General features: G+C 30.3%; 1 protein-coding gene across 1 annotated transcript in view; it reads right to left on the reverse strand.

The window, feature by feature from the left end:
- The window catches only part of LOC106710154 (heme peroxidase 2), a 33,022-nt gene extending 19,784 nt beyond the window's left edge, over positions 1-13,238 (reverse strand). Inside the window, exon 1 of the mRNA XM_014502144.2 lies at positions 13,037-13,238. Coding sequence (XP_014357630.2) covers positions 13,037-13,065 — 29 coding nt within the window. The 5' untranslated portion in view covers positions 13,066-13,238. The remainder of the gene's footprint in view (positions 1-13,036) is intronic.
- Between the last annotated feature and the right edge of the window lie 509 nt (positions 13,239-13,747).

The raw sequence follows: 13,747 nt of genomic DNA on the forward strand, positions 1-13,747 counted from the left end.
AAATGCAAATGTTTGGATGGATGGATGGATGAATGTTTGTTTGAAGGTATCTCCGTAACGATTCAACGGATCTTGATTAAATTTAGCACAGATTTAGTCTGGAAGAAAACATAGGCTACTTATTACGTTTTTTTTTCAATTCTGCGGGAGTCGCGGGCGACAGCTAGTTAAATATATTGCACATTGCATCATAACACGTATCATTAGCATTTCAGACAATTTAATTGTAAATTTGACCTTAAATGTTAGACTAATGCTTTTCGTCAAGTGATATGATTGAATAAGTATTAAATGATCAACTACTGAGACTGAATTGAAATTAAGAGATTTATTGTAAGAACATTGTTTAGAACAAACAAGTCTTGTGTAGACTAATCTACAAAACAACTCCAAAACAATTTAGCTGAGATTTTCTATTTAGATACGGTTTTTATTTTTAATTTTATCTATATTAATCTATAATCTATAAATTCTTGTCTATAAAACTCGAATTTCTACAAACAAAAAATAAAACTAGCTGATAACGTCAAACGAAATTGTTCCATAGTTACACAAACGTATGAATTAATTAGGTTCAAATGCTAATTTTATATTTTTATTTGTCTGACATCTAAATAATTAAAATTAAAATAAAACTAAAGTTAATTATCTCTTTATTTTGCCAAAAGTACCGAATATATATCAAATATTTCGTTAGTTGTCACTTTCTTATTTCGAGGTTTCCATTTCGTAAGCCTAGCTGACCTGACTAAGTATTTCATGGTGCAATAATCCTAAATACTTAAAGATTTAAATATGTTCTATTTTTAAGATTATGTAGAAAAAAAAAGTAGAAAGAAACAAAATCAAAATTTTACCTATAATTAAATAAATAACGTTATTTGAATAAAGCTATTACTTTTTAATTCATTCAGTTCGCATTACACAGTTAGACAGTGTAAAGATCCTGTATATGGAGTTGTTATAAACCAAGTGTCATTACCCCACAGGTAAAGGAATTATTTAAAAAAAGCCAGAAAGCTAATAACTCGTCAATATGACCTCACGAGCCGGATTTACGGACGACCTTTGATTGTCGGGTGAGATCCTGCACGTAATTCGTGTAAACATAATTCGACGTGTCAAGCCTCGCGTAACATCAGTAAAGAAAAAAAATATGGTGTTTAATGACATAATAAGACACACGTTTGCTTTTTCTGCATTTTTCTTTAATGTTTATTAAAGGAATATAAAACATGCTTAAGATATTTGTAAGGACGATAATGACGTAACTAATAGGGGTGTGGAAATAGAAATTCGACGAAAAGTAAAATATCGAATAATTCGAAATATTTCGAATAATTCGCGAATTTTTAAATCAATACCAAAATGTTTCTCGAAACGTTGACGTTAAGAGATTGATATTAGTTATTAGGGGTGCGCGAATATCGTCCGAATGATTAAGTTCAAATTATTCGCACATCCTTAGTAACCTAGAGGATTAGGTAGAGATTCAAATCCAAATCCAATCCAGAATTATGGATAGCATTTAGTTTGTAACAATATGTTATTTATATTGAAATCTTTAACATCTGGTTAGTAACAAGGAAAGCTATGAGATTCGTTACAAGTATACGCTCTATTCATTTATATGCGTACTTTCCATTTCACGTAAATATTCAAATTGTTGAAATATGCAAAACGTCGTAATACCAACTAATAGTTCTTTGAATTAAAATAGAAAATTTAAATGCTTTGAGACCGTTGGAATTAATCTGAGTTTTTAATTGCCGTTTTGGTATTAAGCAAAAGTATTAAATAAATGATATTTCTTAAATTGATATCATTATTAAAAAGAAGCAATAACGAACTTAAATAACTAAACTAATAAACAATAAATAATTATGTTAGACTCACACTTACTCACAGATACCCATTATTTTTGTTATATTTGTTTTGAACCTATAAATGTCTACAGGTCGTTACTATAAATGTCTAAAGATTTAATGATAATTTATAAAACAAGGTATAACAACTAACATGAATGATGTTAGTTTATTATATTGTTTAGTGTGTAACTTAATGTTATTTTTATCACACGCCAGTATTTCCGCAAATGCATTTTATACGACGCGTGACGTAAAGATTTGCTATCGCTGATGCGGGCTTTAGCAAACATTGGATTCTCTGTGTGTTAGCTGACGATCTGGGAATTTCAAAACTGTCTGGAAACTATGTTGCGCAATTACAATTGAATTCCTTTAAAATAAGAACTAAAGAAATTAGAGTAGAGACAGAGGTTTTTGATATTTGAGATAGTGCTTTTAAAAAAGCATTCCAATATAGCTTATATTATATATTCAAATAGCTTATTTCTTTTTCTTAAACTTAAACTGTGTAACCAAACAATTCAGTTAGAGACTGTTTAGTAATAAACGTGTTATAAAGTTTTACCGCTGGTAACTGACATTATGGTCGTCAACATGGTTATAAAAAGTACTTTTTACCCTTAAATATGTATCATTAAAACTGTTTCCGGTATAAGTGCTTTATCATTTATGTACAAGTATATAAATGTTGCTGTTATAAATACTATTTATATCCGTATCCAACATTTATATACATCATTCATGACTTATCGTGTCGTATGATGTAACTAATCTATTGTATAGTTCATATCGGTTAAAGTTGTAAGCCTTGATGACGATACTTGTAGATCCTATAGCTATAAAAAGTTGCCTTACGTATTAATGCATTGTCCTCGCGGATCTCAAAGCGGATGACACCTAAAGACTCTATTTAAATCCTTCATTGATGTGTAGTATGTGTAATTCGATGTTTTTGTACGATTAATAGGTAAGCAGCTGTCATCAGCCTTTACATTTTATCTTTTCATATCACATTAAAAAGAAAGAAAATGTACTAACATTTTACAATTTATTTTTATTAGCTGAACCAAATTCAAAATAGTGTTAGAGCTTAAATATTAAAATAAACATTATATACTCTACAAAAATTTCATCATAATCTCTCCAGTGGTTCAGAATCGCAAAGGAGATAAACATTGATCAGTGCAAATAACGTTCGTTCGTTCGTTCTTTCGGTAATGTTTCTATTTACACTTTGAAATCACAAAAAGTCCTGTTTAGCAATATTTCTTGCATCCAAAAACTTCGTACCCATAATTAATATTAGATTAAGTTAAATTCAATCATTTTACCCTGTTGTAAATGTTACGAGCTAGCAAACTGGTATGCGGCAAGACTTACTCGACATCGTAATTATCACAATCTATTTATGTGCAATATTTCCATTGCTGATTATTTAAATTTACCTATATAAATTATTTTATGTTTATTATCTCTTCATCCTCAATAAATATATGTACCTACGTTAAAATATCATAAACTTACATATTTCCTAATTTATTTACCTACCAGCGGTGGCCCGCGACTTTGTCAGCTCAGAATGAATAATAACATTCCCGTATACATAAGTGCTTTGATGGGAAGGGATTCCCGTTAAAGTGCAATTAAAATCGTCCCAGCCGTTTCGGAGATTACACGAAACACACGCGGACTTGCGGACAGACTAACGAAAACATAAAAAAATTATTTTCGCTATAATCAGAGTAATATGACTCTCGTTTTCGTTATTATGTACAGACACTTTATTTTTTTTTATTGTATAGATTGTAATACAAAAATTGTATCCCGAATAAAATGTTATACTATATAAATAACGGATTTTATACGCTTTATGGATAATATTAGGTGATAATGCTATTAATTAATGACTTAACCTGTGAAACATTTTGTATATAATTTCAGAATCATAACGATTCGAATAAAATTTAATCTCGTCTGCCGTTATCTAAAAAACCAATAGCCAGTTAAATTGTTATCAAGTCGATGTCGAAAACGAGAGTGAGAAAACGCCATGCTTGATTAACCTCGCTTACAAAACCAGTCACATGATACTTGGTGCAAATTGTTTGGAAGTAAAATGATTCAGGCGACTGATAAAATATTCTTGCGCGTTAACGTGGTTACTCTCGTGAGGCAACAGCTGAGCTTGCGAAAATGTACCGAGGGAGGCGTTACTTAACCGTTTACAATGCTGTCTATTCTAATACATAGTTTATCGGGAAATATATCCGTGTTTAGCAACGCTTAAGTTATTTCTGCTTATATCTGTCGGAAATATCGATACATTTCCAAGTATAATATTATTTCTTATTAATAACTTGCGTTTTTTTGTGGTAATCATTGCCAAATCAGACGCAAGCTTTTAAACTAATTAATATGAAGTAAAATAATTTTTAAATAAAAATTTTACTTACCGTTGGTTTCTGAAACAAAATCTCTGTAAAAATATATCGTCATCTGTCATTATCTTTGACAAAAAAAGAGATAAAAATTTGTTTTAAACGAGGATTTTGGTGTCAGAAACCTGCAGTTAAAAAAACTTAATGCTTTGCAGAATTTGTTTACGAATTATGGAATGAATATGAATAATTATTTCTAATGCATTGTTTTATTTCTATTGACCTTTGAGTAAAACAAAGTCATTTAATAACTTGTATTTCCTATTTATTGTTTCATACAATTTTGTATTCCGCAGCCTTTACACTTTCACACGAAAACAATGGCTTCACGTCAATAATGTAATAATGGGAATGGACACGTTAGGATTAGTGTAATTAGTCGATTTTGTATTTCTTCAACAAAACATACTTTTTTTAGTACATTTTTGTTCCTTGTCCTTTAAAGTCTGCATTGCTTTTTTATTTTTAAGTAGTACATTTGTACTACAACATAATAAAAACACAGCCAATATAGAAAATATACATAGTGCAATGGTTAGACAATCGAGTCATTTTGTATAGACCAGTAAATACTCTACCGCAGCTGTTTTCGTGCGGTCTGTGAAGGCTACGACCCGATTATTGGTAATAAGATATCTAGCTTAGGCAACTCATTGCCTAAATTAAAACAATCAAATTGTCTAGATATGAAAATATGCATAACTAAGATATATGATGCATTGGAATCTTATGATTGAAACATACTCCCATAAAATAATAAAGTTTAAATTTAATGGAAGGTTAAAGAGTTGTCGCTTTTTGTGAGATGTTCCGGTATTCAATGGTATTATAGAGTCGGAATAATTACATTAAATTCTTGTGCAGCTGAGACAACTTCCTACAACATTGACCTTCTCACGGCTCACGCTCTACCACAAGAGATTAGGGTTGCCATCTCTTTGAGTTTGCGTGATGGATATTTGGGCTACTGATACAACATTTCTTAGCGTCTTTTGGTCATAGTTGCAGATCTGAAGCGAGTTGACTTAATGGCCTTTTTCTGTTCACTAAAGATCAAGGGAGTACGTCGTTTTATTTTCATCGTCCTATAAGTCAAAGGTTAACAATTCACTGGTCGTCGTTTTGTCATGTTGGCAGCCCTACAAGAGACACGAAACCAGATGGTTTAATGAAAGTTTTATTAAAGGTCATAAGTCTGGTGTACGCTACGTAACTATTCGTAGATTTATTTATTCTTTTACTATATATATTGAATCCATAAGACTTATTGGTGTAATAAATTTTAAAAAGTAACTTTTACGTAAGTGGAGTTTATCTTTATATCGTAAAGCCTATAGTTTTTGGTTTGATACTTGTACTTGATTTGATAAACCATTTTTAAATGATTTTAAGCAGTTACAATGACGGTAATAATAATACTCAAAAAAAAAACAAACATCTCTTAATTTAAAAATAATTTCCGCACTTGTTCTAACTTTTTTACAACAGTGAAGCGGCAATCAAACTGTCAATAAAAACCTTAGATAGGTTGATTGGCCTCTAATTACTTCCTAAACACGTAGCTAACACGATTGTTTGTTTGTTTAAATGTGTGTTAAATGTTTATATTACTATATACCTAAGAAGAAGTCACTTATTGATCTAAACTTACATACATAAGTATTGAATTTGAAACCAATCTTAAACAATCAAAGTATAAAAGATTCAAATCTTGTGCTATAAGTTAATAACTTATACTTATGTTATCAGTGTTTCACCCGAAATGATATTGACTAACTTGACGTACTTTAGTGAATTTTTTCATGGTACAGCAAAAAATGCAATCATAAATATTTAAAGTATACAATTCAGAATATCTTTTAATAATCTGTGAATTATATTTTTCAATATTGTGCGTCATTGTTAAGTTACCTGAAATAGACATCAACGGGTTGCTATGAATCATAAAGCTGTAGTTTATGACGTAATGCCAGTCTATTTCAGTAATACGATTAAACATAAGTATATATTTATATTATAGTTTTGACAATTTGATAGAATAAAGGAAATCATTACTAATATTATGAAGTCCTTTAACTAGTTTTAATTTTTTTTTCTAATTAAAAGTAAAATTTAATATTTCAACAGTGGATATTTGTATAATATCAAATAATTTTCTTCTTAAGAGTAAATTTCATAGTCATGTTAAGTTATTACTTTTTACTTTTTTACTTTTTTTTTTCATTCCTAATATTTGTAAGCGTACATATTTGTAGTTTACGTTACTAATATCAGAAATAATTACAAGTTAAATGCGGTTTTTGTATACAAAACAGAGCATTTTCAAGTCAATGTTGAATTATGTTATTTTAGATTTATTGGTAGTAAGTAACGTTTTAAGCTAATCACCCGGTCAACCTTCGTACACCACAGCCTTAATATTATGGGTCAAAGATATAATGTGCAAATCCATTATATCCATAGATATAATATTAATTTGTTAAATTAACCACTACACTAAAATAATTTTTATGCTAATTTTGTTTTATGAATTTACGAATTTGATAAATATGTACACCATGATAATTGTAAGATGTTTAAAAAACATTTTGTTTCAAGAAATTACCGAAAAATTAATCCTTTGAATTATCATTGTCTATCTCAGATTGGTTAGTTTATGATCGAATCCAATAATTGATCTGAATTAATTTCCATTCGACCCAGATCCATTTAGCTGTCTATCGCTTAGTGGAAGATTAAACCATTTTTGCATTCCCGTACAACGTAAAATCATCTTCGGATCATTCCTAAGGATTGGGTTCGGATATTGTTCAGCAGCTGCGATTGTTCTCTAAGTATTTATACGAGTATCATGTACGTAGCAAATTGAGTATTCAAGTGCGTGTTATAACCTAAGGAAGGAATTACACAGTTGTTACGCGGTAATGAATGTACGGCGCGGTTACCTAAGTGGTTCTAATTCATCGGCGCGCTAATACTTGTGTGTTTAACCTTCGATAACGACGTTGAACTCAGGTTTGCAGAACGTAAAAAAAGAACTTGGCACACAAATCTAGTTGCAATGAGACCTTCACCTTCTTACTTCCGTCTTGAAAGTTTATTTTATGAATATATTTGAAAATTGATATGTATTATCAATAAAATTGGTGATGTATTTGTGTAGCTGATAACGAAAAACCAATTTTGAAAATGTTTGTCTGTATGTCCGCAAGGTTGCATTTGTTCCGGGTAATCTCCGAAACGGCTGGACCGATTTAGACGGGACCAGGACGGGAAGGTAGCTGATGCATGTGGACAAGTTATAGACTACTTTTATTTTATTTTTTACTCCGCGCTTAAAGTCGCGGGTGGCTGCTAGTTTTGAGATAAGATTTTAGGAACATCTTGCGTAGATTGGAATCCGCCATTCGAAATTTCAGTCTACAAAAAGCTGCTCTATCTTTCCGATAAAATAAACGACTAATTAGAGCTAGGTTGATAATGTTTAACAGATTCGAAAGGAGATAATATAGTTAATTACATTTATTAATTTCCGTGTACATGATTGTATGTGTGATCTGACAGCAGTGTTTTGTTTGTACATTCAACAGTTTTATAACATTTAATTTTTTGTTTAATAAATTACATTATTTTACGGCTCTAAAGATTAATTTTGACATTTATTGGTATTTGATCAAGTAATCCCTTCAACCGCATTTCTGAAACCGGTTTCGTTTTAGCGGTGTTGCATTACAGTTCACTTATTGTATGTTAGTTTTATTCATAGAAACGTTATTATTCATTTGTGTACGTGACTATTTACAATTTCGTAAATTTACAAACAAACTAGATGTAATTTTGACTTAAAAAAAATAATTAAAATTTACATCTAATTTCCAATGCTAATTTCAAGTTCACAATTTTTGAAAATTATAATGTTTCGCGTCCGATCATAAAGCAGCGAAGTTTATAATCTGTCGATGACATTTACAGTGCGTTTTGAAATAATAACAATACGTTCGTTCGTTCTTCGCTTCTTTGACGAAAGTCTCCGGCTGGAAGAAATCGAAAACGTATGGTTATGCAAGCGGAAAGTCGAAGGCTGAGGTCCCAGCGAGTTGCGCAAAATGACATTATCCGCATTCGGCTCGGGCGATGTGCATATTTGTCTTGTACTTGTATACAATGCCTCGTAACTTTTACGTAAATATTGTTAGTTTAAAATTGGTTAACGTTATTTTGTATGTCAAATCTTGCATACGAACACTATTGCTGTCTCTGTTCTTTTCAAAGAGAATGTGTGGAATGGCAATAATGTCTAAATAGTTGTTCTTGTTACTTCTATATATATAAAAGAAAGTCGTGTTAGTTACACTATTTATAACTCAAGAACGGCTGAATCGATTTGACTGAAAATTGGTGGGCAGGTAGCTTAGAACCAGGAAACGGACATAGGATAATTTTTACCCCGTTTTCTATTTTTTATTCCGCGCGGACGGAGTCGCAGGTAAAAGCTAGTTTATTTATAAATGCGAAAGTTTTGATGTATGGCTTTTTGAAATGGAACTCCAGTCTGAAGTAGCTTATAAGGCTACAATTTTCATTTTCAATTTTAACCAGACGAAGTCGCGGGCGACTGATAGTAGCTGTATAAATGCATTAGTATAAAGTCACGTATAATCTATCAAAGAAATAGTGGCAAGTTACACAATAATTCGAAGCATCAAGGATGTTTGCGTTTAAGCTGCGTGAATGAAATTTCAATTGCGGCCTGTATTTTGATGTTAAGTATTATTGCGTAAGATTGTTTCACCTATAGCAATAACCTATATTGGAAGAACTTTTAAAATATTTATATTAAAATGCATTTAAAGACCAAACAGCCACTTTTTTTCTTTCATCGTTAACTGAAAGGGCGCTTTGTATTCTTATATATTTTTAATTAGTCCATAGATTGGGACTTGAGTTTTGGTAATGAAAACGAAGTTGAGGTTTTATTTTTAAGCGGTTAAAAGAAAATATCAGATAGTATTAGAATTGGATCTTACTTTTAATTATTGCTGATTTTTCGAATCAATTTTCACAATAAAACATAGTAAATGATTCTTAATTATCTCATAAATGGTTATTTGAAATCATATTTCATAATGATTAATATTATTATGAAATATATAATATTACATAACATAAATAAATAATATTTAAATTACATTTAAATATAACTTAGTATGTAAATAATCGTGTTATTTATTACTGTTTGTGATTTACAAAAGCTACGAAAATTATGCTGTTGTTAATATAGGTTTTTGGTTTTAAATTAGCTGAAGGATAGGGTCTATATATATTATCTTAACAATGTATCTAATTAAATTAAAGTTGTTTTGAGGAAATCCACAAGATGCAAACATCATGAGGATACTAAAAGGTTTCCTTATGTTTTTGTTCATCATATAATTCGATATGAACAAGCGCTATTAACTATGTACTTTTATATATCTTCTTAGTAGTTTAAGTTCTGTCAGGGAAATTAGGAGATATTTCCAACTTAATTTTTTTACATATTTTCTATTTTTATTCATACTTTCTTATACTTTATTCCCCGAAAATTATATAAGTTTTGAAATTCAAACGAACTTCTTATAAAAAATATACCAAAGAGTTAAATAAAGATTTCTTAATAACACCAGAGTAACAGCAAGGATATTCGAGAATCTTTGTAAAGTTTAATATAACAAGAAACGTAATATACATATTGATCTCAGACTTCTTGAATAGTACTGCTAGAGTATGCTGTCATGGAATGAAATATTCAGAACTGGTCACTTATGCAAGATTCCACAATGAGGAAGACTAAGATCCTACAGAGCTACTTCATTAGTCTCTTCGGTTCATAAATATATCGTATTATTGTAATTAATTCCGAAGAAGACATGAGTTCATCTATAAATTATGATTAAATCGTCTAAAGTAAACAATGTTTGTATTCCCTAGTACTGAGAATACGAGTATACACCACGTTTACATGTGTATTACGTTTAAACTTAATATAAATGTACATGTGTAAAAAAAGAAGTGCTAAGAAAGACTCGTGAGATTATAAACGGACAAATTACAGTTGAAGACGAAAAGAGAAATAAAAGTAAATCATTAAATTCGAAATTGGAAATCCCCAGTACACTCATGTAAATAAAGAATATGCTAAAATGTTTATTACAGAATTTAAAAATATCTAAAACACTCAGCATAACACATACCTAGCGCTAATAATGAAAGCTAATAACATTTGTTAGGAAAAAATTAATCGATTAATAAAACTGCATTTATTTTTAAGCGACCCATAGTATGAAAAATACACTTGGAAAGAAAAAAATACTTGTAACAGTTTACATCTGAACCAATGTGTGATAATTTTACATTACAAAAATATCACATTTAGAAGGTAATCGAATGACGTATTAAAGATAGCAATTTACATGTAGTCTTCTAGAGAAGAGTCGTTATGTTGTCGTTTGCTTACTTATGTTTGCTTCACATATATAGGTATGTCCGGATGAATCACTATTACTGTTAATTGATAAAAGAACATCCTTAACATATTTTTTTATCACGGTAACTAAGATAGCTTATAGATTTGTTAACACTAACAGATTTATACCGCTTGTAAATTTACTAAAACACTATTCTTTTCACTGATATTTATAAATAAATGATTGATGAATTTTATACCTGATTTTTAAAATAAAAAAACTAACACAAGTTTTTGTGTACTAAAGTGCAAGGAGCAAAGTATAATGTCATATCAAGAAAACGGTTTGATTATAACATTGCTAGTTGGGTGACCCACAACAAGGTTTTGTATTAGGAATAAAAATAGTTCCTTGTTGTTTATACTCATAAATATTGACATAGTCGTAATAGACGAGGTTCTAAAACGCAAGCTTAATTTAAGAAAAAGTATACACAGCTTTCATGAGATTATATAGTAGTTCGTTTAAAAATACTTATGTATTAAAACATAGTATATAATTTTTTTTTTACATTCAGGGTCATTCACATAACCTCGACATACATTGTATACATAAACGATAATACTTTATGCATTACTTAACACCCGCCCTTTGCTAGTGCTTGCAAAATACATGTAAATTATTGAACAAATATTCATCTACTCATATAATATTGAGTAACGGATTATTGTGAAATATACTAAATATATTAGTTTTGTTTTGAAATACATAAGTGTAGTATTTTTATATATGTAAGAATAATTTTGTAAGGAAAAGATGTTAAGAAGAATAAATGACATGAAATTTAAATTAAAAGTTACCTTAAAAAATTGGAATAAAATGGGCAAGTTCTTTTTTTTTATAAGAAAGGGCAAACTAGCAACGGGAACACCAAGGTGTTCATCGACGCCCATGGACATCTGCAATACCAGAGGAATCGCAAATGCGTTGCCGGCCTTTGAGATGGTGATACGCTAGCTTCTTGAAGGACCCTAAGTCGTAGCGGTTTGTTTAATTTACCGTTAGTTTCTGAGACCAAAAACTGTGTATAAAACAAATCTTCATCCTTTTTAAAACAAAGATAAAAATATATTTTTAACGGGAATTTTGGTCTCAGAAACCTAAGAATAGTCCTGCTTCTGTCATTGCTTAGCAACAACCTTATTTGAATTACTTACATTTAAATGTTCTAGCGACCTTGAATATCCTAAAAGGGTGTTAAGATTATCAAATTAAAGTTGTTTTTCCGCGCGATCTACTGTTTTATTATTTATTTTCTATTGCACAGAAATAATAATGTAAAAGACTCGAAAGTTCCGGTTAAAGGTGAGTCAATGCTAAGACCGTTCAGTGAGGTAACAGATGTTGAATAAAAACCTATTCATCTACGTTCATTGTTCAAACTTTCGACTGATGAATGTCTTTTAAAAAGTTTTTGACACAATCGTTGTTTGACCTATTTAATTATAAATAGAACAAGTACTTTAACTAAGAAATGTTAATTTTTAACCACGTTGATGTTAACATGCGTGCATAAGAATAACAATAAAAAAAATTACAATAACCATTCAAATTCTCTTGTTTTTCCTTGTTTCATAGACAGTTAATAGTTACACTTAAATCATTTTTTTTACAAATTGACATTTGTTTGTTATGAACTAATCAAATTTGAGATGAACTTCATAGAAAATTTATTGACTTTTGACGCAGGCTTCAAGTATGCACACACTATCGGGATATTGTACCTATTTCTAAGCAACCTTTTAAGTTAAATTGTTCATATTTTTGCATTACCAGAAGTTAAGTTGTTTTCGATGAATACTCTTTTAATTTGTTCAAGTTTACATTTATCAAAATGAGTCAAAAATGTTATTGTCTGTCTACCCTGAATCTTACAAAAGCTTAAAAGTTTAAATCATGCATAGACATAGTTAAGAAATCGATAACATTTTAGTTCTATATGCTTAAAATATTTATTATTTGAAGTTCTTGCTTTGAAGTTAACTTTACCCGAAATAATAGCTTAGGCTGTTACATTGTTGTTGGATTAACGAGATGTATATAATTTGTATGAACTTAGCTGCGTCTGGCATTGTCCTACATTTTTAGATGAAAAGAATTTTAACTTTAAATCGATCTACAAGGATAAATACAATGATTTCTGAATGAAAAGTTTGCTTAAATATTTTGATATTCTGTAATAATAATTAGTATGTGAACTTATTGAAATTGCATAAGTACTTACCGTTTCAAACCACCCATTTTGGTAAACATCACTCAGTAAACATTAAAACAACAAAAACAAAACACGGCGGTACAATTCGTTAATAAATTTGTGTTCGCGATTTACGAGTTCGGGTTGGTACGCGCCGTCCGCCACGAACAGATCGGTTCGCTGGCTATGGCGGAGTGAAGCTGTGATGAACGCTGCAACTCGCTAGTTACTCGACACTCCGACGCTAGTTCCTCCGAGAGAGAAAGTCGCCGAGTTATCAAACCTCGTGGTTACGTTTGCCGATGACGCTATCATCACCGATTGCGTATTCGACGACAAAATTTAATTTTAAACTCCTCCGCAGATTACGCGCCGCAGACACGGTGAATGGACGACAATTCTGTGAGCCCTAATTATATAGGACTCTATGAAAGATTCCAAACGTTGATAGTCTAAAGTCGTATTATTTGTAAAAAAAATCTGGAAAGATCATTAGGCTAACACTGATAAGCTAAGCTAAAAAAATTAACAACGACTACATAAAAATAAAAGGCTTGATTAACTTTACCAAACCTTTTTTTTTTAATAATTTACAGATAAGTAAAAAAAAAACATTTATTATACGTGTTCGTTTGCATGTTAAATATAATATATTATTACACGGTTGCATTACTTACACGGATTGTATAAAAATGAATGCAGTTTTTTTACTGCATTACATGATTTAATCGCCGTTAACAA

This window comes from Papilio machaon, chromosome 10 (genome assembly GCF_912999745.1).
Source record: "Papilio machaon chromosome 10, ilPapMach1.1, whole genome shotgun sequence".
Lineage (NCBI taxonomy): Eukaryota > Metazoa > Arthropoda > Insecta > Lepidoptera > Papilionidae > Papilio > Papilio machaon.